General features: G+C 43.4%; 2 protein-coding genes across 3 annotated transcripts; one reads left to right on the top strand and one right to left on the bottom strand.

The window, feature by feature from the left end:
* Positions 1–118: 118 nt before the first annotated feature.
* LOC120540953 (protein FAM216A) lies at positions 119–15,780 on the top strand. The gene is made up of 7 exons (XM_039772155.1): positions 119–309; positions 2,109–2,164; positions 3,554–3,687; positions 5,445–5,565; positions 6,901–7,081; positions 13,220–13,302; positions 14,576–15,780. Exons 1-7 carry the CDS (start codon positions 215–217, stop codon positions 14,734–14,736), a joined length of 831 nt encoding a protein of 276 aa, XP_039628089.1. The 5' UTR covers positions 119–214; the 3' UTR covers positions 14,737–15,780.
* A 299-nt stretch (positions 15,781–16,079) lies between these two features.
* Positions 16,080–26,200, bottom strand: vps29 (VPS29 retromer complex component). 2 transcript variants are annotated; one of them, XM_039772156.1, is made up of 5 exons: positions 26,094–26,191; positions 23,029–23,040; positions 20,740–20,931; positions 19,282–19,517; positions 16,080–16,668 (listed from the first exon to the last, which is right to left on the bottom strand). In XM_039772156.1, exons 1-5 carry the CDS (start codon positions 26,094–26,096, stop codon positions 16,551–16,553), a joined length of 561 nt encoding a protein of 186 aa, XP_039628090.1. In that variant the 5' UTR covers positions 26,097–26,191; the 3' UTR covers positions 16,080–16,550. The 2 variants fall into 2 exon arrangements, with proteins under 2 accessions (XP_039628090.1, XP_039628091.1); XM_039772157.1 differs by lacking the exon at positions 23,029–23,040 and having other exon boundaries at positions 26,094–26,200.
* Positions 26,201–26,668: the final 468 nt, after the last annotated feature.

Below are 26,668 nucleotides of genomic sequence, written 5' to 3' on the forward strand. Positions count from 1 at the left end.
GTGGGTGCTGCGCGTGTTCTTCTTTATCCCGTCCGAAGTCGATTCCTGCCTTGCGCACAACGCTGCCTGGTGAGGCTCTCCCCGCCCAATCGGCTCGGTAGCTGCCGCCTTTCTTTCGCTTCCCTTCCCTCCCGCCGCACGTAACTCGACGTCATCCACGGAGCTTGCGAAGTTCGTGCCGAGCGACCGACCGACCGCGACGGAGCCGCCAGTCATGAGAAAGCAGGTGACCTTTGTGGAGCAGCAAGAGCAGCGCGGCCACGGCAGCAGTCCGCACTCGGGGAGCCTGCGGAGAGCGGCGGCCAGCGGGTGAGGACGGGGTCGACTGGGGTTGGGGCGGAGGGGCTTGGAGAGACGGCGAAAGCCGCGATTACAGCGCCCGCCGAGCATCACCGCGATGTGGTGTTGTGTTCATCACGATTTATATAGCGCCTTTCAGCCGCACAGCTCTCACTTGTAGTTTCTCTCACCGTAGTTAGTTATACGTCTCGTCGCGATTAGCGGAGGCGTCACGTCATATCGCTTGTCACCGTAATACTGACAGCGGCTGTCGCGGAGGGGCTTGAAGCATCTTTGGCTGTTCGTCTTTGGCCGGAGTTCCCATAAAGTGGCACTCGGATGACCCGTCCGGGCTTTGTCCCCGAACTGATGGCACTCCGGTGATGTTTGCGTCCTTTTTACTCGGCTTTTATATAGCGCCTAGGTTTGATCTGAAAATCTGGGTCACAGCGCTTTTCATCTGTGGATTGTGGACCTCACTTTTATACACCCCGAGCGTACAGACTGAGGCGGCCTCTCCATTATATGGCGCAACCACTCGGCTCAACGTCCACACTGTAGGCGCTTCCAAAACAATTTAAGAAGGCAGAAAACGCCATATAAGGGGGTCTTAATGGGTTTGGCCGTCCGATCGTCTCGCAGTGCCCCCCCTCATGCAATACCCCCGACACCTGAACTGACTGCGTGAGTTATAAACTGGACGGCCTGCTTTGAGATATCAATAAGGAGGCGTATTAGGGAAAAAAAATCTTATCAGTGGGTGGACCCCTGAAGATCCACTTTAGATATTAAGGGTGTAACCTGTGTGGCTCACAAATGAACTAAAACTGTGGTCACGGGTTCAAGGTCAGAGAATGAGGCCCCGAAGTGGGTTTCCGTACTATACGCCGCCACGGTGAGGGTGAAAAACAAACAGCAATCGGGGCCTGGGGTCGCGTTGCCCCAAACGAGTGAGCTCTCTTTTGTTTCCCCCGACTCTTCTCCTTTGCCTCTTTATAGCCGCCCTTCTTCTGCAATGTCGCCCCCTGCTGGCCTCAACTGCTAATACACTCTGACACCCCAGCAGCCCCTTAACACGTCGTCATGATTCTCACCATTAAAAGCACTGAATTTAGACGGGGCAGAGAGGACAGGGTGGCCCTCTAGTGGCTGAAGTGTGTCATATCCACATCAGTGTACCCCGTGCAGCCCTGATCAACTGACTATTGAGATATGACAAGAACATGAACCCGAACAATGGCATGGGATGGAGCTCGCCCAGAAAGGGCTCATCAGAGGATCAGTCCTAAACACTGAGCTGCATGTAGCCCTGATCACCCTGTTTGGGCACCAACTTTAAAAATACGACACCACCTACAAAAAGACAGGAGATAGACCTTACCATGAAAGGCGCTATAGCATATCAAGACTTTCAGATGTTTAATGTTCATCACTTACCACGATGTGGCCTGCTGGAGCACCAACTGTTGAAATACAGTATGACCATAACAGTTCTGCACCTGGAAAATGGCATGGGATAGAACTCACCGTGAAAGGCGCTATATCACGGGGTTAATCCTCAACATTGACTGCTATATGGCCAGACAGGGCGGCAACTGTTGAAATATAACCATAATGGTTCTGCACTTGGGACAGAGTTCACCATGAAGGGCACAAAGTGGCATCAGAATGTCAGGTTCACGCCTCACCCACCAGAGACCACAGTATGACACGTGTAAAGTGCCTTAGGTCACTGCTCACCATAAAGGCACTATATAAACTCTGCCATGGACACGTCCGCCTTGCTGTTGCTCACCGTGTTTTGTGCTTTTCTTTCTCTGCCTCTAAAGGTCTGCTGGACATGGCTGCCTGCGGCATGAGAAGCCCCCAGCTGAGTACACACCCGGTGAGTACCCTTCAGTGTTATCTCTGCGGTACCGGTGGGCACATGTCAAGTGTCTGAGTCGCGCTGGGTGGGCCGCCAGCGGAGGGGGACGTCACAGGTACTCTCACGTTACCTTCTCATTTTGGTTCATTTATAATTGAAGGGCCTGTCTCTGGGACATCAGGTCTTCATGTAACATTTAGAGTGACGGGTCGGCCTCGCTCCGCTCCTGACATGCACACAATAACTTCTGAAGGATCAGCCACTGCGGCCATGCAGGTGGTGGTGGGCACAATTAAAATAAAGGAGCTAAATAAATAAACCTGTGACGGGCAGACCAGACTTTCACATTGAGGTGACACGCTTGGATTTAAAATGAGGATATCTGGTCCATTAATGGCCAATACTGGTAGCTCTCCCTGTGAAAGGCGCTATATACGGTGCCTCGGGTCCTGCCACTTCTACAGTTCAGGCTTTGCTAGCAGACAGTTTGAACTGGGCACACTGTGAAAGACAGCATATAAAAATGAAAGGCACTATATAAGGTGAAGTACTGTCTTTAACAGTAAAAGGCTCCTGCATGGCATGCAGCCTCAGATTCCCTTTCTTATTAACAACAGACGCTTTACAAATGCCAGGATGGCTCAGCGTGTGGCAGCCGGGCACTCAAAGCAGCTGTGCTTGGACCACCTAATCGTAAGGGCAACTATATACTGTGCACATTAAAAAGCAGACACACGAAGCAAAGACTGTTTCTCTCGGAAAGCCTCCCACCTCCACAGCGTCTTAGGCTGGGTGCTGCCAACAGTATCTTGGCACCGGGCACTGCAAGTGCACTTAGCAACAGTAACTAAGGCAGCGGGATGGCTCCCCGGGGGGCAACAGGAAGGCACCAGAGGATTATGAAACACAACACTGTGATGTAAATTGGGCTGGTGTGTCTTCACAGACTGGGACTCGCTGTTCCGGGGTCACAGGCGGTGACAACCTAAGACCCCCGGGAATAACCGTCTTCTGATTTTTGGTCCCCTTCCAGCCATCCAGACTGCTCATTTAGGACGTCAGAGGCCATTTTTAGGAGCAGGAACCCACCCTGGACTGGACAGGCCTGCAATCCCATGTGATGCTACTGCTGTGTTGTGCCCAATGTGCAAGGCGCTATATAAAACTAAAATGAATTGTGCTGCAGGTACTCCAAACCCCACATGCCTTGATTTTCTTGTGGATTTACCCCCACTTGGCATCCTTGCCTTTAGGTGGTCTGACGAATCTGAATCAGCAGAACGTGTGGGAACCAAAATCGACTTGAGGTATTGGTTAAACGGAATGAGTGGTCATCCAAAAATGAAAAAGGAGAAGATGAAAACCACAGCTAACCCATGTACTCCTTATTCTGTTTGTCTGCCCTAGGACCACCACCAGAGCACAGGGTGGCAGTCAGGCTCCAGAGGCCCATACCCGGCCCCTCCGCCTCGCAGCTGGACGCCCCCCTGCTGAAGACGGTGCACATCCCCAAATCCATGATGGCCGCCCCCTTCCTGCAGGTACGCTTGTGCACATGTCTGACTGGCGCCCCCTGCAGGGCACACAATGCACTACGGAGACCCCCCAGAGCTGCACTCCATGGAGGAGGTTGTGTGTCTGTAATGTCAGGCCAAACCAAGTGACGACAGCACGCAGTCCAGTTGAGCTGCGGTGGTCTGCAGCTGGACGCTTCTCCTTTCCTTCTCTGCTGATGAGGTACCTGGGGTGGTCTGACCCACATGGAGGGGTGTGCAGGACACACACAAGCACCTCCATCTTGGCACTCCATTGAACTGTGGACGTGATGTCACAGATAGCCGAGTCCCACCGCCGCCATGTCACCAACTTGACTGGCGGCAAGTCATGACAAATCCATGCCAATTTTCTTCATTTGCTATTATAAAATGACAGAGAAAGTGGACAATGATGCCATGGTGGCACATCGATTAGGGTGACCGTCTCACAGATGCTGAGTTCGGTCATTGCCTGTGTGTGTTTCATTTCGACTGCCCTCCCCATATCTAAAGACCTGCGAGTGGGGTCATTTAGTGTAGGTGTGTACATAGGTGGTCCTTTAATGCCCTTGTGCCCTATTCACAGTGGGTGGCCGCCTAGTGCCCAACTGGTGCCCGGACAGGTTGTAGAGTGGGTGCTTAGGCTGCAGAAGACTGTCCCCTCCACCTGCAGCCTTCTTCCTTGGGGTTACAAAAATAATGAGGGCCTGTGTGAGCCCGTGTAGTGAGGTGGAGTAGGAGACGGCGAGGACAGACGCACCCTTGTAGTGAAAAAAGGCCAACTGGGTACCATGGGCCGCTATGCTTGTTCTTACCCTGCAGCTACTGAGGGAGGGAGCAGCCCCCCTGAGTGAAGTCACCCACCAGGTCACTTAAATGGTGACATACAGGGGAGTGGGGTTATGTCTTCACAATGGAGGAACGTCCTTGTGTGCTCATCTCAAGACCACCTCTAAAGTGAACACCTCTCGAGCGCACGTCCACTTGTAACCTGTGACCCTCCCAAACGACAGCTCTGATCTCACTGATCCACGCCCTGCATGGTGGGCCGCAGCCCCCTGTCATGAAGATACACTCTTCATCCTAGTAGCTGTTTGAGTTTCACCTCATCCCAAACCTCATTCATTTATCCAAGTCCCTTATCCTGAGCAGGACGGTAGGGCAGCTGGAGGCAAACCCCGCAAACACAGAGGCCAATCAACTTAACATTGGACCGCGGGAGGAAAACGGACCACCTGCAGGAAATATACACGGTCATGAAGAGTAAAATGCACTCTCTACACAGGATGGGCACGGTGGGCAAAGCCCACTCTTCTGTGTTAGGTGACCATCCCCCACCCAAACTCAACCCACTATTTCCACCTGAGACACGACAAGAGGCCATCCCGGCACACAGGAAGGTGTAAGGCAGGAAACAGATGTGGAGAGGGCAGCTCATCCACCACAGGGACCACCGAAACGCAGAAACTCAGACCAGGGCCAGTCAGGAATCGTGTTGCTGGGGATGTTTAAAACATTGTGACACACACACACAGGGAGATCATACAAACTCTAAAGCAACAAGGAGCGGCCGCAGGGTTCAATCAGCAGACGCTGGCCCCACGAGGGGACGACGCTGCTCGCTGCACTGCCCCTTTTTCGTCGGCTCCAATTGACTTAATAGAATAAGCCCCACTGAGTTAACTTGAGACCACCACAGCACCCGGGGAGGAGTTTAGAGTTGTTTAAAGCACCAGCGATCATCTCACGTTTTTCTTTTTCAGTACCCGGAATTGACGGCAGGGCAGAAGAAGTACCTGTGCAGCATCGCCAACATCTACAGCACCGAGGGCATGCGCGCGCTCATCAGGCGGCAGTACGCCACCATGCTGCCCGAGCGCACAAGTGAGTACAGCCGGGACCTCCAACTATCACCTCCTCACATCTGGGTGGGTCCTGCTCACTTTATGTCAGCACACTACACACTCTGCTGCCTCTTAAAGGTGACCCTCGAGTGCCCATCACGGCCCACTGCCTGTGAGAAGCTCAGGTGCTTGAATACTTAACAGGTTGATCTGCATTGGGGAAATACAGAAGACACGGGGGGGTATAGGTAGGACACAATAACAGAAACAGCGGGAAGTCGCTAAACGCCATCTCCATAGGCGAGTCCTGTTAAGCCGAGTGCCACTTACTGCCAAGTGCCAGGTGTAAAAGAAGTTGGACAGATCAGAAACCACTACACGTGCTGGGGGGCTCAAACTGGAGTCGGGTCGCTAACAAAAAGGAACAAAACTAATTTACTTTATCAGGGGGGAGAATCTCAAACTTAAATGACCGCATATGCTGAACTGCATTGAGAAAAATGAAACCCCCCGATTGGGACAGGTGGGACGCCTCAGAGGATAGCTGCTAAATGCCACAGCAATATATGGTGGGACCTTCACAAAGCCAACGCCAGTGACATGACTGCCACTCAGAAAGCACTTCTGTTCAGAGCCATCATACAAAGTGGCAGAACATGAATGTCAGGAGCACAAACCTTGACCACCCTGACCCACGCCTGAGGAGGGTCTCCCCGTTTCTTACATGTGGGGGTGTTGATATTTCGAGTAACACAAACAAAGCCTCCATTCATCCATCCATCCATTTCTCTAACCTGTTCATCCAACACATCCCAGCAACCATCAGACCCACGGCAAGTTGCCAGTCCATCCCAAGGTGCCACCAGCAGCCTTTAACACCCTCCTGTTACTTGTGGTCTGGGATCCATGATGGTGCGGGTGGCCACCTTGTGGGAGTCTTTACATTAGCGTTGTGCCAAGGCAAACGAATGTGAGGCTGTTTCATAGGACCAGTTGTACCCCATGGTGACGACACTGTGCTCCAAGATGACAGTGCAACCAGCCATGTGTCATGGACACCAGGACCAAAACTCCAGTGCCACCCATCTGAACTCACTGAGCCTTTATGGAAGGTTCTGGAGCAGTAAGTGCCAAAAAGCCTTTCAACACCCCCGTCTATCAAAGGAGTGGAGACGTGTCCTCTTCACCAATTCACCTCTTCACCAATGCTGCAATGTGCCAACACTGAGAGCACAGGACTTGTGTGACAGCATTCCCAGGGGTGACCCTCGTCGTACCTGAGGAGAGTTTCAGTGGTAAAGACACTTTTCAAATGAGCTCGCCACCTCCTCAGGACTGGCGGTACAAGATGACCTTTTTTGTTTTTTTGTGGCAGGTCACCATGTCTTCCATGAAAATCGGTACCCCCAGAGGACGAGAAACGAGTCGACAGCCCAAAGAATCACAAAAGCAGAAGTGGAGCACGGAGTCAAGCGCTTGGGAAGCTGCCCGGCACACACCCAGATGGCTCAGCGGGGCAAAACCATTCTTCCCAGGATAGTGGACCACCGGCAGAGGTCAGCAAGGGCTAACTTTAACATGAAATGTGTGCCCAGGCTAAGCATAGCAATGTCCACTCCAACATAAGGAGGAGAATTTAAGCCCCTTCCTCTAATTAAAGAGAGAAGTTTCCTGGCGTGTGCCCCACAGACCGATTGCCCTCACAAATGATTTGTGGTAGTGTGGGTAGAACTTCATCTTTGGTTATCAGTAGACAAACAGTAAAGAGGTAGGGAACTGACTAAGGTGGCTGTGTGTGTCTGTAAGTGTGCCCAGTAACGGACTCGAATGCCATTTAGATACGTTGTGTATGTAGAGTCGCTGGTACACCTCCTGATCGCCCCTTTAGAGGTGGTCATCGTCTAAGTGCTCCTCTCCACACACTGCAAGCCTGGTGAGAAAGGCAAGCCGAGAACACAAAGGTTAAGATGGCACTCTGTCAGCTTGGTGTAGTTCAGAACAAACGTGTCATAAACCAAAGTCCTACCGCGGGTATAAGGTGAAAAAGCAATCACAGCTATCCAAAATGGCACTTGAGAAAGCAGACTCAAGCTGCAGGTTCCCCTCTTTAAGTCTGCAGGTGACTGCAGCACAATTAGTGGTGCCCAGTGTGGCCACCAGGGGGAGCTCTAGCTCCCCAAACACCCCAAGGCACACGTCCAGCTCAACCCCTGTTACTCCAAGTCTCCTCTCACCACCCCACCACTCCTCCTCTGGCAAGCTTCATCCTCTTCCTCCTGACTCTGCCTCCCAGAGTGAAGTGGGGTGGTCCCTTTTATGCTGCACCTGGGAGCACTTCAGGTGGCCCATCATCATTATCTGGTGTGGTGGAAACCTGAAGTAGGGCTCTGCAGTTCCCCCGGAACCCAACGGAGTTGTGCCAAACTCCACCTCCTGTGAGGGAGGCTTGTGGAAATCTGAAGCACCACTGCAACCTAGGGGGGCTGCCATCTAGTGCTCCGGGGGAGGCAGTGACCACATCTGCTTCCCTGGTCTTTCCAGTATATTGGCCTCCCACGCTGAGCACGTTCCCCAGCAGTCCGTCACAGCAGTAACAGGGAGGTGGGAGGGGCTAGGGGTGGAGCCAGGGGAGGAGCCACTGAGCCACACACACACACACACACACACACACACAAAAAGATGAGTAACAAAAACAACAACACTCTCATCATTATGCCTGGGACCAACTGTGTCACTCGCATGGTCATTCACGTGTGCAGATCACAGGGCTCAGTGCTACCGTGACAGTCACACCATTCTTGTCTGCAGGAACAGCAAATGCTGCTCTGTGGTGATGCTTACAATTATCACAGCTACATTAAAAATGCAAAGTAATTCAGTCAGCACTCACAAGCACACTCCGGTTCTCCATCCCTGCTGGTGTCATCAATGCGAGTGTTTAGTTTCAGTCACAGCTCAATGGCTTCTTCAGCCATACGTGAATGTATTGTTACACACCAGCTTGATCGTGTCTCAGTAGACTGGAGGCTTTCTCATATTACACTGGACATCCCACTCAGTGGCCACTTGATTAGCTCGATATGCCCACTAGTCTGTAGCACCTCCTTTTACCTCCAGAGTAGTCCGAATTCATAAAAAACAAAATACAGGAAAACTTCCATTACAACGAACTGCCAGGGACCAAAAAAAATACTTTGTTGTAATGAGATTCTGTATTTGCAGCTATGGTGCTTTCTTTAACTTGCGTCCAGGCGTTTGCAATCATTTCATTAACTTATTTCGCGTTATTTTAATCTTCTCCTGCCTACAAGTTATGCTGACGAGAATTTTTCTCAGCATTTCCTTGCGGTAATTCACTTTCAGGGTGCAAATGATGCCCAAATCCAATGGCTGAAGCGCTGCTGTGCAATTGAGTGGGAGGAATTCAACGCGAACATTATCTAAATGTGGAAGCCTGTTGTGTGCAGCACAGTTATCAATCAGAAACTGAATCGTCTTTTTCTTCCTCTTCATATTGTGTGTAGTTATGCGCCACAAAAGCAAATCCTAAAAGATCGGGGTCGCGCTATTAAGTCCCTGTCCTGCACCCCAAAACATGAGGCGTAGTCTCAGTATTTCAGCAACACCAGCTTTATTCAGCTTGAAACAGGAACAGCATGGTTATTTATTGTAGCGGGATCTGACGCTCTTCTATACACAGAGACGGCAGTCAGGCAGGGTTGTGCCCAGGTTAGTGGCCAAGTAATACTGTGCCCTGCATTTATAATGTTCCTTGCATCACCCATTAAGACCTTTTCTGTTTGCGTTGATGATGAGCTGCATGTGGCCCTGGCAACAGATAAACAGTCTTCCACAGACTCGGTGATCGCACTTCGGGACGCTCTTTGGCGGGGTGTCCCATTGGGGGCGGTCCCAAGAGAGTTTAGAAACCTCACATTTTCTTGAGCGAGCGTCACTTAACTACTTAACAACGGCTTTTTCACATACGTTTGCAACCCGAGATTTTTCTTCTTTTTTTTTTTGCTTGGTGTTTCAAGAAAGTTGACAGTGTCAATGGAGAAATTCCGAATTCACTGGCAACATCTTTTTTCTTTTTGCAGGAATCGAGAGCCGCAAAAAATTAAATATTTTTTTTTCTAATATGAATTGTTGTCGTTTTTTTTTTTTTGTGTCTGCCGTTTCTATCGGAGTGTGACAAGGAGTTAAATTCCAATGGATGTTTTTCAAATGTTGACAAGCGATAAGTAAAAGGAATCACTGAAAACCACAAAAAATAAAAAAAAAAAAAAAAAAACAGTATGAGGAAAATCCAAAGAAAGAAAAAAAAAATGACAATGTTTCTATTTGGGGATCGTTGTGCACAACTGAGCTGCGACCACAGAACTAACTGCTCTGTGGACGATTCATTCAGGCATTTCAAGGTCACTTCATTGTAATGAAAATTTCGTTGTAAAGATATCCGTTGTAACAAAATTTTACCTGTACAGAATGAAAAGGGCACTGAAAAAAACTAACCCCTTCAATGTTGTGTTCCACGGAGGTTTCATAGAATCACTTAGTCCTTGCAGATTCTTCTGCCCCCATACTCAGGCTTTGAACCAGCCATTCCAGTTCATCCTGAAGGTGCTCTACTTGACCGAGTAGTCCATTGGTGCTCACGTTTGTAGAACCAGCTTGAGATGGGTGACACGGCACAAGAACCAAGTAGACAAAGACCAACAAGGGATGGTCAGCAGCAAACCTTGGCATTCAACTGATGGTCAGTTGGTGTGAAGAAGCCAAATGTGTGCTATAAAAATAATCCCACAACTTTACACTACTGGGCAGAGTGGGGTCTCTGAGACTAGGGATCTACATTGGCAATCAGAAGGTTGCTGGTTCAAATCCTGTAAACACCAACAGTGACTCTACTTTGTTGGGCCCTTCACCTGCAATTGCTCCATCCTGGGTATGACGTTAATCTGCATCCAGCCCTGCAACCTCCAGGGAAAAAAACCTGGGGGGTAAGTGACAGAATTGGCAATCCAGCCACCATAAAAAAAAAAAACCTCACGCTGTCCATTTGAACTGGTGTGGTGCTGAGGTGTCACGTGTCCCCTAATCTGGGATCCTGAGTTGGTTTGTCATGTGGTGGGTGCAGCAATGAGACATATCAGTGCCCGTTCTTAACTTCTCTCTCTTACACTAATGACAGTCAACCTATTGATGCACGCCATGTATTGTAAACCTCTGAACACATCACTAGAAATATAAAATATCAAGACTTGCCAAACCATGTTGCTCATTTCTTCATTTATCCAGGTGCACACAACCCCGGCTCAGTGCAGCCTCGATAACAGGAGAGGACCTCTGCTACTGTAGACCATCTGCTTTGAAGGTTATGCACTGCACCGTAACAGACGTCTCACGCTCACCACTGTGCTAAATTGCCGCTATTGCAGCACTTGTGGCCTTTCCATCAACTTGAGTTGGTCTGGCCATTCTCCTTCATTTAGATATATACTTGTAATAGTTGTAAAGATTATATATTAACTAATAAAATCCATACTGCCAAGATAAAATCGACTTTTACTGGCATTTGCATTTAATATTGCTACCAAGTAGAGTCAACAAATGACCTTTAGATGGCAGGCCAGGCATATTGCCCACCAGCTCAAAAGCGGCCTGCACCTCACCGTGCTACCGTACCAACCCATTTAATTCTAAGTAGTTTAAGTAGTTTATCAAATGTTTCAATCGCTCAACTGTAAGCTTGACATATTTATGACACAATGATGAAGAATGTGACAAAGGCGTCACTCCTAATGTGATAACACTCGGATCACGTTATGGCCAATGGACCACATCTGCATGCTGCAGACTGAGGTGCAGTTTAGTTATTGACCACTTGGAGGAGCAGATCACCTACATTAACAAGCAGGTGGACCTAATAAAGGGACAGTATGAGCCACTAGGAATGTGCAGCTGGTGCAAAACGAACGGGACGTGTTGGGGAGTTGATGAGCAGGCTGGTGAAGAGGGCTGCCGACGTTGTGAAGGTTGTGCAGTAATGAAGGGGCCAACTCACAAGCACGCTCAAAGTCACCTTGGTTAATGGTGTCAGCCGAAATAGGGAAACGGTGACCCTTCATTTTCAAAAGGTGAACAGATACATCAATACACATCTATTATATTTACTATCTACTATTTTACTATCTATATTTAGGCCCCTACTGTTAGGGTAGGTGCCAGTCCACAAGTCTCTGAGCTATATTATATTATTATTATACAGGTCTCTGAGCTACACGAAAAGACTAGTGACTCAGTATACTTCTATCTACAGTAGTGTGCAACTTTCATTTTGAAATGTATGCCAAAAGAAGAACTTAAAGAAACAGTGAGACATTACCGGTATGGAAATGAATTGATTCATTTGAACGTCATAAACAAAGACAGACACACACAAACATGGCCTGTACTCTTCCAGCTACTCTGTACTTGATAAATCATACAATATTTAAAAAAAAAAAAAAACCACTAAAAACATACAGAGCCATACTAATTTAAATGTTTAATAACAGAGATAATCAGAATATACCGATAAGCCAGTGGCGTAGCTAGGGGCGGGTGGGTCCACCCCAGGCAGCACATTTTTGGGGGCGGCATTACTGGCCAATTCATGTGTAAGCAGCAGGGTTAGGAAAAATATCACTCAGGAATGAAAAAATTGTCTGATTTTTATCCACAAACTCTTCAAAAATAATGTTCAGACTGTCCTGTGACAGCATCAGACACATCAGTCGAAATTTATGAGGCAATAACAAAAATAAACATAAACATTACACCGATAAGAATTTCTAGGAAGGTAAACAACTAATTTATAATTTAGTTTTGTTATCAGTCCGAATGTGTTCTTGCTGTGCGCAGAAAACATCCCCACCTGTCACTGGTACACTACACTGGTTCTGGTTTTCGCAGCGTAATTGTATTCAACTAATAATTACAACACGGCTTATCAGTGCGTCAATACTGTACAATATTCTTGTCTAGTTGAAACTAATTATATGTGAAAAAATATTGCTGTTTCTATATATATGAAGAAAGTGATGCAAAATGTATCTTAATTTTTCTGTATACATCATTTTAATTTTCTAATTAAATAGGTTAACATATTCAGATATGTTGGAGGGCGGCAAATTGAAGCCCCGCCCCACCCGGCACAAACACAAGCTACGTTACTGTGATAAGCAGTTTCTAGAAGTAACAGATGATCTAAAGTCCCTCTCTGCTTCCTTTGCCCTTAACTTGTCTTGCATTAACAGTGGCATTCCCTTTTTTATCTCATGCACGTATTAAACAGACAAGCTGATTACTCATCTTATCTGCTTTTAATGGAAGAGAACTGCCCGCACCATTCTAGGTTTACAATTTTATTCATGACGTGGTCAGATTTAGGAGTCTGTCCTAACAGAATAAGGTGTGGTGCAGAAATCAACTATGGAATGAATGAATGCCAGTCCACTACAATGCACACTCAAGACCCATTAGGACAATTTAAAGTTGATGGTTAACTGAACTTCACAAGGTATCCAAAGAAGATGGACATGGGAATTTTACGACAGTAGGGCTACCCACAGGACCATTGCACTGTCACAAGAAACAGGTATTAAAAATGCAGGCCTGGCCTAAAACAGAACGGTGTTTTTAACTTTCAGAAAGAAAACCAGCTCTGCAGCCACATCTCAAAGCAAGACCAGAACGGCAAATACCAGCATAGAGACTTCCAAATCTTTAAAAGGTAAGCAGCACAATAAATTCAAGTTAAATAAGGACTCTGCTATCACCCAAGCAAATTCTTTTTGTGGGTGTTCGGAATTTGTGTGATCCCAAAGTAATACGACAACTTGGAACGTCAGAGGCCTTGCTTGTAATGACCTTTCAAGACACACAAATCTGAACCTTGCAAGACTGAGTAAAACAACTGTAAGAAAAGAAAAATTAAGAACATGCAGGGGTCTTTCTTTCCTCTGCCGGCTGATCCTCTTGACTCTGTCACTCTCTAAGTCTCCTCTAAATTTCCAGCCTCTCGAATGTATTGTGTAACTCCGCTTATGGATTTTAGTTTGACTCAGAGGCCCCTCTCCTCTCTTGACTTCTCCTGCCTGGATGACAGTACAGTATAATGTTAAACGCTGGACACAAAATCCTAATTATTATCAACAAAGCCAATTGAAATGTGTTCTCCGACTTTACCCTGCTCCTATAAACACCATCTGAGGGTCTTGAACCTGATCCTTGTGTCACTTCTGCACATTGGGAGTCCCGGACACTTTTCTCCACATGTTCTGGCTCTGCCCTGCTGTTTTTTTTTTCCCCTTTGCACTCTTATAACTAACTCCATTTCTTCTTTCACTCTGTCCATTACCTGAAACTCTAATTCTTTAGGATGTGTCCTCCCCTCCATCTTACCAGCAGAACCTTACCTGTTTAGGCACTCTTGGTGATAAACACATCTTCTTGCTTCACTGTGAAATTCTCCCCAGACTGTTACTAATGAAGATTGAATATTTAAACTTTACAGTTTAGTACATATGGAGTTATCCTCATTTCATATTAACAAAACTGTAATGAAAACTAATGAGGCCTGGCCTACCGCTGTTCATGAAAACTACAGAGGTCTGGCCTACCGCTACTCAGTCCCTTACATCTCTACTGCTCATTAACGCTACTGTTGGCTCAGTGCTTCCTGACCCCCGGGAGGATGGTGTCATCAGGTTATGGTTTGTGTTATAAATGTTCTGTGCAATTTTGTTTTGTTTAATTTACTATTTATGAAATATTCAATAAATAATTGATCACAAAAAAGTAAGAAAAGCCAGGAGAAATCTGTGCATTAATCAAACTTTAGGTGCATATCATATTTTGTATAAAAATACAGACACACTAACTGAACCCTTTCAAAACACACCCTTCAGATTCAGAGTGGTCTGAATACTGTAATCCGACGGCTAATGAGCAGACACAAATGTCTGAAGCTTTTAGAACATTTAGAATCTTGTTTTTTTACACAGATACATATGGAAAGGAGAGCCCTGAAAAGGAGGACCTAAACCAGGAGGAAGAGTCACTGGATAGTAACACCAGCATCTTAGTGGTCGAGGAAATGAAAGACAGCGACGCACAGGACGTCGACAACGGAAGTGTGAATAAAGAAGACGGTGAAGCTGCCTGACCACAGCATTACAAGGAGAGAGAAAAAAAAACCCCAAAGTGCTCAATTTACTAAATTGTAGAACCCAATTTAAACTACAGAACAAGAGAATTTCTGCTTATATTGCTATTACAATGTGCAATTAGAGAGCATAAAATGTATGTTTCAATGTTACTCCCTAAATGCACCTGCAACTGGTATTTTTTCTCTATTCAATATCTTAATCAAAATAAATTTTAATATACTTAACACAACATGATATTCTCAAACCCACTCTTGGTAACACCAGTTAACCCACCCTGGGCAGCTTTGGCATATGAGAGCAGAGCTGGTGCTGCCACTGAAAAGTCCGCACAAAAAGGGAGGAAGTGTAGTTGCCAGACAGACAAAGACAGCACTCTGGATTAAAGCCCAGGTAAAAAATCACCAACATTTGTGCCACCATGTCACCCTACATGTAATTATTTATAATAAATCCCCCAAAATGTGTTTTTAATAAAGGAAAAAAAAGGTCCTGGTATTAGACAGTCACGTTTCTCTGTTACTTTTAACAAAGTTCTTTAAAGTCACTCACCAGCAGTAATGACATGTAACTGGTGACTCCTCTTTAGACTGCATTTTTACCGTTAGTCATCTTTTCTTTTTTCATTCTCCATTCACTGCTGTTTTGAAATAAAACGCAATACATAAAAAAACAAGTAAAAAAATCTTGTGATATGCAAGATGCAGACAGATACAGAATTGATTTCTTCACACTCAAGACCTTACTATGTGTCAATTAATACAGCTTAGAATTAAAAGCATATAATGCCATCAATTCCTGACTGCACTGACTAAGAGCACAATTTTGAATAAATAAGGGCTTCAGCCACAAGCAAGAAATGCTCTGCAATTAAGAAACAGTCATAGCCACACTTAGGGAGATCAAATCATAAACAGCTGCACAAACGTAATATTTATTACGTTTACTTGGAGAACAACAGTAAAAGGCATAAAGTTGTATGGAAAACAAGTTATTAATTTACTATTGCCTAACAGAGTGCCACATACAGTTACTAACATTTATTATACAGGACCAAGGTGTTACTGAACGTCACCCAAATATGAAATATGCCCCAGTAATTCTAGGACATGTTCAATGGGCACCAGGCCTGAAAAGTAATAAAAAGAATGCTCAGAGCATATACGCAAATAAAAGGAAAACCTATGTAAAATATAAAAATGTACACTATAAAAAGTTAAAAAAATGATACTGCATCCTTTCAAGTTAGCATACACCTGTTCATGTTTTCAAACAACATACCTTACCAGTGTCTTCAGTTTGGTGTAAATTCATTTTAACTGTCAATAAAATTAGAGTCATGTTTCTGTTTCCAGTGCATGTTATTTTTATTCAAGTTATTCCAACATTCACCTCTTAGCCATGACACTGAAAAAAGGAGTATTTAAACATAAATTTACAGAGGATGTTTTATTAAATACATTTGATGGCCATTATTGATATATATCCTATAGAATTGGCTAGTGTTTCAAAAAATATCTAATACAGCTGGTAGATGAAGTGTCAATGATCTTAATTATTTAAAGAGAAAAAATCTCAAATATAATACAATATGTCTCAAATAATAATTCAGATTACGTAATTATTGACAGCACACACTTGTGTGCATTCTCACAAATAATATTTAAGCTATTAGTGAAAAAAAACAAAACAAAAAGCATTTAATAACTTCTAATAAAACATAAGTGCAGAAACAGACGTGTGAGTAAATGACTAAGCCAGACAACACAAATGCCCATACAAAACACTTTAATAACACTGAAAGGACGCTTGCTTAGGACTTCTTGTACTCAATTCTTTCAACTTTAACGTCATCTCCAATCAGCTGATACACGTATGTCACCACTGTTGATGCCTGGATGTCCATTAATACAAAGGATGGGATGATGTTGCTGAAAGCAAAAGGGAACAAAACCGTTTTAATGACTAAAGGCAAACAGCAGGAGAATCAGCACATTCATGGCATTTTAATGTCTAAATATACTACTACTGTAAATATATACACAAAAATATATATATATATATATCTATAATAAATAAATCTTGGGAAGAGAGACGAGACGTGACTTTCTCAGAGAGACACTTGCACGTTCTGCGAGGCGAGACTTTGTGCCAAGAGATTTAACCATGCCCAGGAATAAAAGACAAAGAGTAGATGACAAAGAGCGTCGTAAAGAATTCAAAAACGCTGGCATGATACACATGTAGAGGTTAGTGATAATGGAAGTAAAAAATTCAAAAGTCTCAAAACAATGATAGTAAAGATTGCATTAGCGCAAACAAACGGAAATTATTACTTGGTGAAATAACAGAACAGCGAAAAGAGATCGAATATATTGTTTGGACATAAACTAAGTCAGAGACTTGTAGATCTAATTGGTGTTGCCATCAGGGAAAAGTAAAGTTTCTTCCCAATGAAGAGGCGTATCCATGAGAGTTAAAAGTTTTGTTGTATGGTGAAAGTGAAATCCCACAAGAGAAAATGTAAATCCGCGACAGACAAGACTTTATGCAAAGAGACTTGGAAAAGCCCCGCCCACATCTAAAAGATTTACAACTGCACACACGGTTCAAAGATTTCTCATTTGTGTGAATGCTATTGTCAGACACAGTTCGTGTAGAGAGAAAGAAACAATATTCACTCATGGGCAGTTATACATTCTGTTGTCACGATGTAATTCATAACACAGAATCAAATTTCAATGTGATTGACAAAAAGGTAAAAGCAAAAACATCAATATATGGACATGATTGTTCAGCTTTAGACTTTAAGTCAGAGACTTGTGGATAGTCTAATTCGTGTTGCCATCAGTGAAAAGTAGAGTTTCTTCCCAATGAAGAGGCGCATCTGTGAGAATTAAAAGATTTGTTGTTTGGTGAAAGTGAAATCCACATATGAGAGCGGCAGAGACGCGAAGTGGCTGGCGTGTTGCACAGGCCGGGGGGGTTGGCGAGCATAGCCCCCTTGTGTGTGTGTGTACTTTGTAAATATATATATATAATCTTAATTTAGATCTTGATCTTTGTTTGTCTGCGAATGAATTAGAAGCAGCAGCACTAGATGGCAGTAGAGAGACAGCTAAAACATAGGCATTGCATTAAGAATCTCCTCCAGGCTTAGACTACTGAAGACTGTAGTACGCCAGTCACACCTCAAAACACAGACATTCAAACTAAACACATTGTTGTGCTTTAAATTAACTAAAGAGATCCTCATTTAGATCTTGATCTTTGTCTGCCCGCGAATTCCACACATGCGTAGACCACCTTCCAGTTTAGTACGTTGTTGTTACTCACGGATGTCAACAATGTGCCGGAATAATGAAGGGGGTGGTGGACAGTGTTACGCTGGTTAGCTCCTGAGGCCTGGTTAGAGAATGAGATTGCCGAAGATAAAAGGTACGTGCGTACGTAACATATGAATAAAAGAAAGACAGTGGGTAAAATGAATGACAACGTAAAAGCACGTTCCGGAAATTATTGTTATGTTGTACCCGGCGAGTGCTGCGCGTCTCACAGGTGTACCGTGGCTTGCTCAAATGTCAGTGAAGTGATCCTATTTATGCTTTAAGGAGCCTGGATACCTATGTGCCCCCCTTTTATAACCATTGCTCTGTGTATATTGCCTTACTCTTTGGATTGCCACAAAGCAACCTGCGAGATTGGAGAAAGGTTGAGAAGAGATTGTGAGAGGAAACGACAGCGTCGTGAAAATGAGACGGACTGTGAACGAACAGAAGCAGAAATGCTCCTACACCACCACATAATTACTATTCGGACAGTGATTCCGAGTAGGCCATTCCTATCAAATCGATGTCCAAAGGTTTGCTTTTGTAATTTTGTTTCCCTTATAAAAAATCATAATGCTGTGCGACGAAAGGTCCAGTTCATGACTGGCAGCCGCGTTTAAACAGGGAGCCCTTCATAGACAACTTTAATATGCGCAATGTAGTTGGGCGCACATGGCTAGTGTGTGTATGTATGTGTGTGTATGTATATATATATAAATAAAAAAACAGGTCATTTGATTACAATTCTTGTGATGCTCCAAATCTCCAAAGTTCAAATGTCCTTTTTCTCATTGGAGCTACACAGCACCAATTCCCAGGTTCATTACTAATGAACACAACGGAGATGAACACATGGTCAGATATTCCTCTCACAATACAGGGGGTGAGCGAAAGCAGGTTTGCAGTTGAGTATGTGAGTTTATTCTTGTATTATTGTATCATTTATCTGTATTATTTGTCTTTATCTTCTTCTTCTTACTGTTATTATTTTGTTCTTCCTTATCATACCCTGCATGTCTTTTTCCATACAAACTGTACACCTATTTTTGTCCACCCCGTGTATTACTTGGTTAATGAAAACATTTGCTGTTTTAAAGGTAATACCACTTAGGCCCAGAAACATGAATGGAGAGCGGCTCCTTAACATTTTCCAACAAGCTCATTTTAAAGTGGATCACGACGATTAAACAGACTAAGAGCTGTGAACTCACACACCTCTCTAATGCGTTGTAGGCGCCAGTTGCGGAGCCAGGGTTGATATAAAACTTGTTTTCATTTTCAAAGGCCTCAAACTTGTGCGTGTGCCCAGAAATGAGAATGTCCACATCCAACTGCCTCTGCAAAAGGGCCAGACTTGCAACATCTCCCCAAGGAATAACCTGGTGGCCATGAATCAGTCCAATTTTAAACTGTCCAACTGTCACCACTTTCTGCTCAGGGTAGTTTAGATTCTGTAAGAAAAATTAAAATGTAAAAACAATTAAAAAAAAAAAAAAAACAGAGAGGATATAACCAATGCAGATTCTGAGAACACCCACTTTATCGTCTATGTGTCTAAGGAGTAACTACACTGTTAACTATAAACAAAAACAAATGATTCAAAGACTTTAAAACAGTATTTATAACATTACTAGCTGAAATACCCAGCGTTGCCTGGGAGAAAAATAAAGTATTTTTTTTTTTTTTAATTGTTTGAGAAAAATAATAAAAAACACAACTTTAAAAATTAAAATAAATTAACAAACAATGAAGACTCACTAACGTGGTGGTCTTGCAGCCTTGTATGTATGTTATCATCCAGTTAACGCTCAGTTCTGGCCAACTTGATTTAATTTCAAAAGCAACAGGGGTGCAGTGCTGCTCAAACATAAAGAATGCTGGCAGTCGCCTCCAGTTCGCCCTCTGGTGGTCTTTCAGAGTGTCAACTGGATGATAACAGGCATACAAGACCGCAATATCAACCCAAACCTACCCAGAAGCGGGTGGGTTAGGGCTGATTTCACCCGACATTATGTTTAATCGACCAATGAGGAACATGTGTACCAAGTTTCATGAAAATCACTCCAGCCGTTGGGAAGTGATTCTGCAACATACATACACACACATTGACTTTTAAATATATAGATGAATTTGTGTTGTTCACTAAACAGTTTTACATGGACATAAAGTGCCTAGAAAACAAACTGTTAAAACAAGCACAGGCAGTTTGACTTAAAGGATATGTTTGGTATTTTTCAAGTTGAACTTATTTCTTCATAAAAATGGTATACACACATTTGTGGTACACAAAATTGTGTTATAAAGTTAAGTGTTCTCCATAAATTTAAAAAATGGTCATACCACAAGCCCCATGGTTTCCATTATACAACACCATGACAGGCTATATTTTTTTTAATATACAAAAAAGGCTGAATTAACTTCACAATATAATTGCACATAGTCAATGTACATAGTGTACACCATGTTTGTGAAGAAATAACTTCTACTTGAAAAACACAGAACATATCCTTTAAGTTCTGAGCCATAGAGCACAATACTGATTGTGTAATTCTGACCACAACACTGACTTGACCGTATGACCGATTAAGAACTGACTTGAGTTGCTTTGGACAAAGCTGTCAAAGAATTAGAAACACTGCAACATGATCAACAATGTGCATCTTCAGGACCAACCTCATCAAAATCTCCGCGGACAATGTGAACATCCCCAGCCAGAGTCTTCAGGTAGTCATAGCTCTCTTTGGTGCACAGGTTGCCAGTGCACAGGATATGCTGGATTTTCCCGGGTACCAGCAGCTTCTTGAACTTTGCTGGCAGTGTGTTACAGCGGTGAGGAATGTGGAGATCTCCAAGAACCAGAACCAACTTAGCAAAAATAAATAGGAAACAAAAAAATCAACTGGCTTCAGGTTAAAAGACAGGACAATCCAAGAGCAAACAATGGAGTTTTAATAGAGGAATCATTTAAAGAGAATTATTACGCAAATTATTTGAACTCACCTTTGCCAAATCAGCTATTAACTATTAAAATAAAGAAAACAAATACTAACCTATGGAAAACAGCAGTAACTTAATAGCCAAAGATAGGTCTCTAATATGTTTTTTCCATTAGAATGTTGAAATGAGAAAGCTTTTATAAAATGATTAAGTTTGGTTTAACATTTCATATTTCTTCTCCATGCTGGGCAGACAACTCCATTTTAACGACATTGCTCCTATGCCCTTAGCACTAAAGGGTCCAGTAAAACCAGAGCTTACAAAGCTTGGCCTGAGACGGTTTTAGTGGCTCACATCGACCTTGGACAAGCCCGATACTATACATTATTCCTTTATTATTATTATTTCTTTGTGCAATGACTCATTGTGATCAATGGAGTGAGAGTTCACTAAAGCCGGGAAAAAACACAGAAAACAAGACATCCAGCCATGAATAACAAACGGACGCAAGTTGTTAATCTCGGCCCTGGGACATTTAGATTGTTCTTGAAGCTAATTTCTTAATTTGTTCTCGTTGCTACTAGAATGTGGGATTTCATCAGGCGACTTATGTCTACTCTTATTTTGGTGTTTTAGGAATTATAAAGGATACCATGCTGACGACCGGCCACGCACTTGCATCTGTTGAAATGGCAAAATACATAAGATGAAGGGCTCTGAACCATAAAGAACTAAATCAACTAGGATTGACTGAAAAGAAGAAGCGCACAGCGAATGGGAAGACTGCTCACCACTTGAAAGGATGGAAAGAGTAGGAGCATTGTAGGCACGTAACTGGACAGTTTGACATCTGTGGCAGAGCGACGGGCGCTGAGCAGGCTCCTGTCAATCATGGAGAATCCACTGAACAGGATCATCTCCAGACAGAGGAGCAGCTTAAGTGACAGACTGCTGTCACCGTCCTGCTCCACTGACAGACTGAGGAGACCCCACACTATGCGACTCTTCAGTTCCACCATGGGGGGGGTAAATGTTAACATTATACAAAGTTATTGTTATCACTCTTTAATTTAATATTGTTCTTTATCAGTATGCTGCTGCTGGAGTATGGGAATTTCACCTTGGGATTAATAAAGTATCCTATCTATCTAAGAGAGGCATATTTCTGTTAGACAATAAACTCTATTACAAACATCTAAATGTATGTAAACCACCATGTTAAATGACACGCTCCCTGAACAGCAGGTATAAACGAGATTTGTTTCAGGTACAGGGACTGCATGGTAGGGATGCCTACATGTCTGTTATACTAGGGCGTCGACTGGTATGGGAGAACCAGAGAGCTTACCAAGAACGCTTAGACTTGGACATGCAGCACCAGACAAGGCCAGGGAGCTCAAGGAAGGGTTTGTGGATCTGCTATAGTTAAGAATGAGTGGCAGAATCTAACAGGAAATTATAGAGACCAATATTCTTTAGGGGCCATAGTGGCTTAGATATGAACACTGCAACCGAGCTGACAGAGAAGGGAATATTCTAGGAAGATGAACATTTTCAGGCAGGAGTCGAGTAAGGTAAACCTGTTACAACTGACCCGCCATCTAAGAAATGTTCACAAGCATACACTTGGGGCCAACGTGTGCATTGTTTTTTTTTTTGCATTTTTCAGTCATTTATTCACGAATCAAAGAGTGATGTTTTTAAACCGTCTTATGTATGGTTGGACATATCGGCTCAAGTGGTCACTCACCTAATGGGAGCATCGCATTTACATAAAGGTCTACCACACAGATTCAAGAGAAATATGAAACATCAGTAAACATGAGACTCCTAATTATGAAAATAAAAAAGAGGCACAAAGTTCTTAGTCCCAACCCTGGATTAAAACAGCAACAGACACTTAACACAGACAGAGAAGCACTACTACAGAGAGCAGCTTCAAAGACACATACAGTTTTATTCAAAGCCATAACACTAATTATGCAAGCCCAGCTTCCACCAGCAGTTTGAAGAGGGGAAACTTACTCTGTGACCAGCCTGAATGGAATGGAGAAGTTGATTGTAGACAATGGGTTCAAGAACAAGATGAAAATGATCAAAAGTTAACAAAAAATGAAACAGAAAGTATTAGGGGAAAATTAATGGCAAAATTAAAATCAAACGTAATATTAGAAGACATTGTAAAAGCAACACAGTTATATATAAAAAAAAAAAAAAAAAAAAAATGTACTTAAAGACTGATAAATTTCTATGGGAACGGTATGGTGTTCAACCAGAGAGGGCATATTTTTGCTTGTTTATATTTTTAGTTAAATGATAAAAACAAGGAAATAAACATTACTTAAGCGACACTTAAAATAAATTAAATTGAACTGAATAGGTCCATTTAAACAAACTAGCAAAGTACAGATTGTTCAAATTAAAACTCCAATAAAGTGGGCACTGGAGATGGCATATATGATAGCAGGCTTATTAAAGCTACACACTGCCCTACAAAATATTTCATGTGTCACCCAAGGATTGAAAGACATAACAAATATATCAAATGAGCATGGTGTACAGCAACTATTAACTATTCCTAGCTTATTACAAACATTTCTGCCAGCTATAAATCACAAATGCATTGATTCTGGTTTGTGTCAATAGGCTGCTAGGGCCTCCATATCAAATGAGAAGTAACGGCTGCCCGAGTGGTAAGACGAGTCAGTACGCCAACAGACTTCCTGCTATGGTACAATCAAACCTGAAGTGACGCTGAAGTGTTCACAGCCTGTAAGTTCACACCTGCTTTTCAAGGTGCTACCACGCTGTCAACTTGGAATGCACCATACTGGTGCTTGACTATTTGTGTAGCCGTCTTCCTGGGTGCTAACAACGTGGACAGTACATACCGACACAGGATTGGAGCACTCGTGCGTGTTTTAATAACGGGATCTGGGCTGACTGAGGCACAGATATACAAATTCTAAAATAAACGCCATTGAATAAATACATGCAAATAATATTAGAGTCAATCTATCAATTAATAATATGTTAAAAAGAGAAACAAAATATTTACTGCGAAAAAAAGCCTGGCAATATACTAAGTCTTCACTCTGATGATAGCAATTCATCATACTTGGAAACAGCTTCTATTTAACTGGGTCTGTTGTACCAACATGCATTAAAAAGATCCACCGCTGCTGTCCCTTTACCTAAGAAATCAAATCCAACTGCTTGAATGACTATTGTCCCTCTGCACTAGCGCCTATCGCAATGACGTGTCTCAAAAGGCTAGTCAAGAACTGTATATACACTTCACTGCCGAAACAACTGGGTCCAATAAATTTCAAATAATGCTTCAGCAGGCGCACAGAGGAGGCCGTCACCTTGATCCTGCGTACAGTACTGGCCCACCTGGACAGCAATGGGGGTTCTTAAATCACATGTGATTACTATTTACACATTGTAGTTTGACATTTAACAAAATAAACCCTTCTAAGCTCATCACCATGCTCAGGGACCTCAGTCTGAACACCTCAATGTGCAGCTGGATTTTTATCATCCTGGGAGGCAGACCCCAAGTATTTCGAGTGGGTGGCCACACTTCATGATCCCTCACTCTCAACACAAGCACTCCAGAAGGCCATGTTCCGAGTCCTCTGCTGTACTCCCTCTACACAACAGAACGTATGGCTACACATCACATCATCATCAAGTTTGTGGCAGACCTGACCTCTAACAATAATGAGCAGTCCAACATGGATGACATGCAGAGCCTGTCAGAGTGGTGTGAAAACAACAGTCTACTCCTGAAAATAAAAACAAGACAAAGGGTCTGACTGTAGACTTTAGGAGAAAGCAGTAGAAGCACTACCACCATCTCAGAATACAGTACTCCAGTGATGAGGGTGGACCGTTTTAGATATCTTGGCGTTCACTGATCTCAGTCAAGAATATCAACATCTTGGTGAAGAAGGCACTCAGACACCTCAAGGAATTTCGGGTTTCCATCACTAAAAGGATCCTGGCAGAAAATATTACTTCCTGGTTTGGTAACAACAAGTCTATGACGAGGGTAGTGTGGTCAGTACAACACATCATTGGGTGTGCACTCCTTAACTTCAAGGACATCTTTTAAAAAAAAAAAGTGATGTTGGACTAGAGCAAAGAATATTAGTGGAGATAACAGCCATCCCAACGACGGCCTCCTCTCTGTGCTGGTGAACAGTAGCACTGCCTGAAGACCAGAGCTGAGAGACTGACCAGGAGTGTCCATCCGCATCTAGAATAAGGAAAGTGTCCCGAGCTACAAGATGCCCTATTGCTATCTCTCTTAAGCTATTTACATATTTTTATAATTTTAATATAATGCATACTATTAATTCCATTTAGCATAATAATTAGTGATATTTTATAGATATTCTAAAGTAGGGTATTATTGTTTATTGTCTCGGAGTCTACCAACTCAACATGTACTGTGTGTATTACTGCCTGTAACAAATGAAATTTGATTTGAACTTAACTGGCAACCTCACGGGGTCCTTAACCGAACATAAACCTCAAAGTACAGGCACATACGAAGTGTAATAAAGTAAAAAAAAAAAATCTTATTTAATTGTAGATTCAGTAAGGACAAGGTTAGTGTACATTTTCAAGACAACTGATGATCACTTCAGGTTACTGATTTTTCTTAATGTTAGTTTTCAATCAGCGTGTTCGTTATGGCAAACAATCGGGATTAGCAGTTACTTCTGTTAATATGATTCATGCGAAGAAACATGGCTTCAGGGTCTGTGAACGTAGAACAGATTAGATTATAGAAGAACACGACATTACATAAAGAAAAGGAACTGCATCTCCGTTTGTCGCCAACTCTCCATCTTTACATCTGCCGTTAATTAAGCAGACGGAAGACAAGCGCGTTGACTGCATTTTCCTGCTGCCTTCAGTCATGTGACAGATCACCATCCAAAACCTCCACCTTCCTGCACTAGGCCAAGCAGCGGCAGCCCACCCTCTGTAATACGTGCGTACATGCAGAAGCCTGTCCCCCAAACAACTGACATCCTGCGAATAACGCAAAGTCTCCCACCACAAGGACTTCTTACCATCTTTCAACCTTCCCCACTAACAACCTCTGCACTTCAAAAGCGACACTCGGTGGATCCTGCACCGCCTAGCCGTCTCCGGAAAAAGGGAGTTCACAAGTAGCCAATCAACGTGCGCGTGAATGTAACGACCATACGGAAAACGAATTAGCCCAAAAGACACTGGATTCATGGCCGCTACAGCCAAGATACCCCAGCAACCAGCAAAAGCTACCTTTTAAACTTCCTAACTTCCACAGGCAAGCATTGACTTCCTGGCTGCTTAAATACGAACATAATCCCCTCATGGGTGTAGCTTTATAAAGATATTAAATACAAAACTAAAACATGTATCATGAACTGTTTTAAAATTTATATTTTATTGGTCACACAATTGTTTCTTAAAAATTGGCGTTTACCTGTCTATTTGAAATTTGTAAAGAAATATGAAAATTTAATATCAATTTAAAATATTATTGAACGATATTGGAAGCCATTTTTTGGGATTATTAAATTATTGCAAAATTTTATTCTAGATTTTAAGATAAATTTTGATTCAAATCTAATGATCTAATGAGCATAAAAAAACATTGTAA

This window comes from Polypterus senegalus, chromosome 12 (genome assembly GCF_016835505.1).
Source record: "Polypterus senegalus isolate Bchr_013 chromosome 12, ASM1683550v1, whole genome shotgun sequence".
Lineage (NCBI taxonomy): Eukaryota > Metazoa > Chordata > Cladistia > Polypteriformes > Polypteridae > Polypterus > Polypterus senegalus.

What these genes read in the sequence shown, in the direction of transcription:
- vps29 (XM_039772156.1), bottom strand. An exon ending in TCCGCGGAGATTTTGATGAG is followed by an intron (nt 19,518 to 20,739) that starts GTTGGTCCTGAA and finishes TTTTTCTTACAG; the next exon opens with AATCTAAACTACCCTGAGCA. An exon ending in GCCTACAACGCATTAGAGAG is followed by an intron (nt 16,669 to 19,281) that starts GTGTGTGAGTTC and finishes TTTTGCTTTCAG; the next exon opens with CAACATCATCCCATCCTTTG.
- LOC120540953 (XM_039772155.1), top strand. Translation starts at nt 215, where the DNA reads ATGAGAAAGCAGGTGACCTTTGTGGAGCAGCAAGAGCAGCGCGGCCAC. An exon ending in TGGCCGCCCCCTTCCTGCAG is followed by an intron (nt 3,688 to 5,444) that starts GTACGCTTGTGC and finishes TTTCTTTTTCAG; the next exon opens with TACCCGGAATTGACGGCAGG. An exon ending in GACTTCCAAATCTTTAAAAG is followed by an intron (nt 13,303 to 14,575) that starts GTAAGCAGCACA and finishes TTTTTTACACAG; the next exon opens with ATACATATGGAAAGGAGAGC.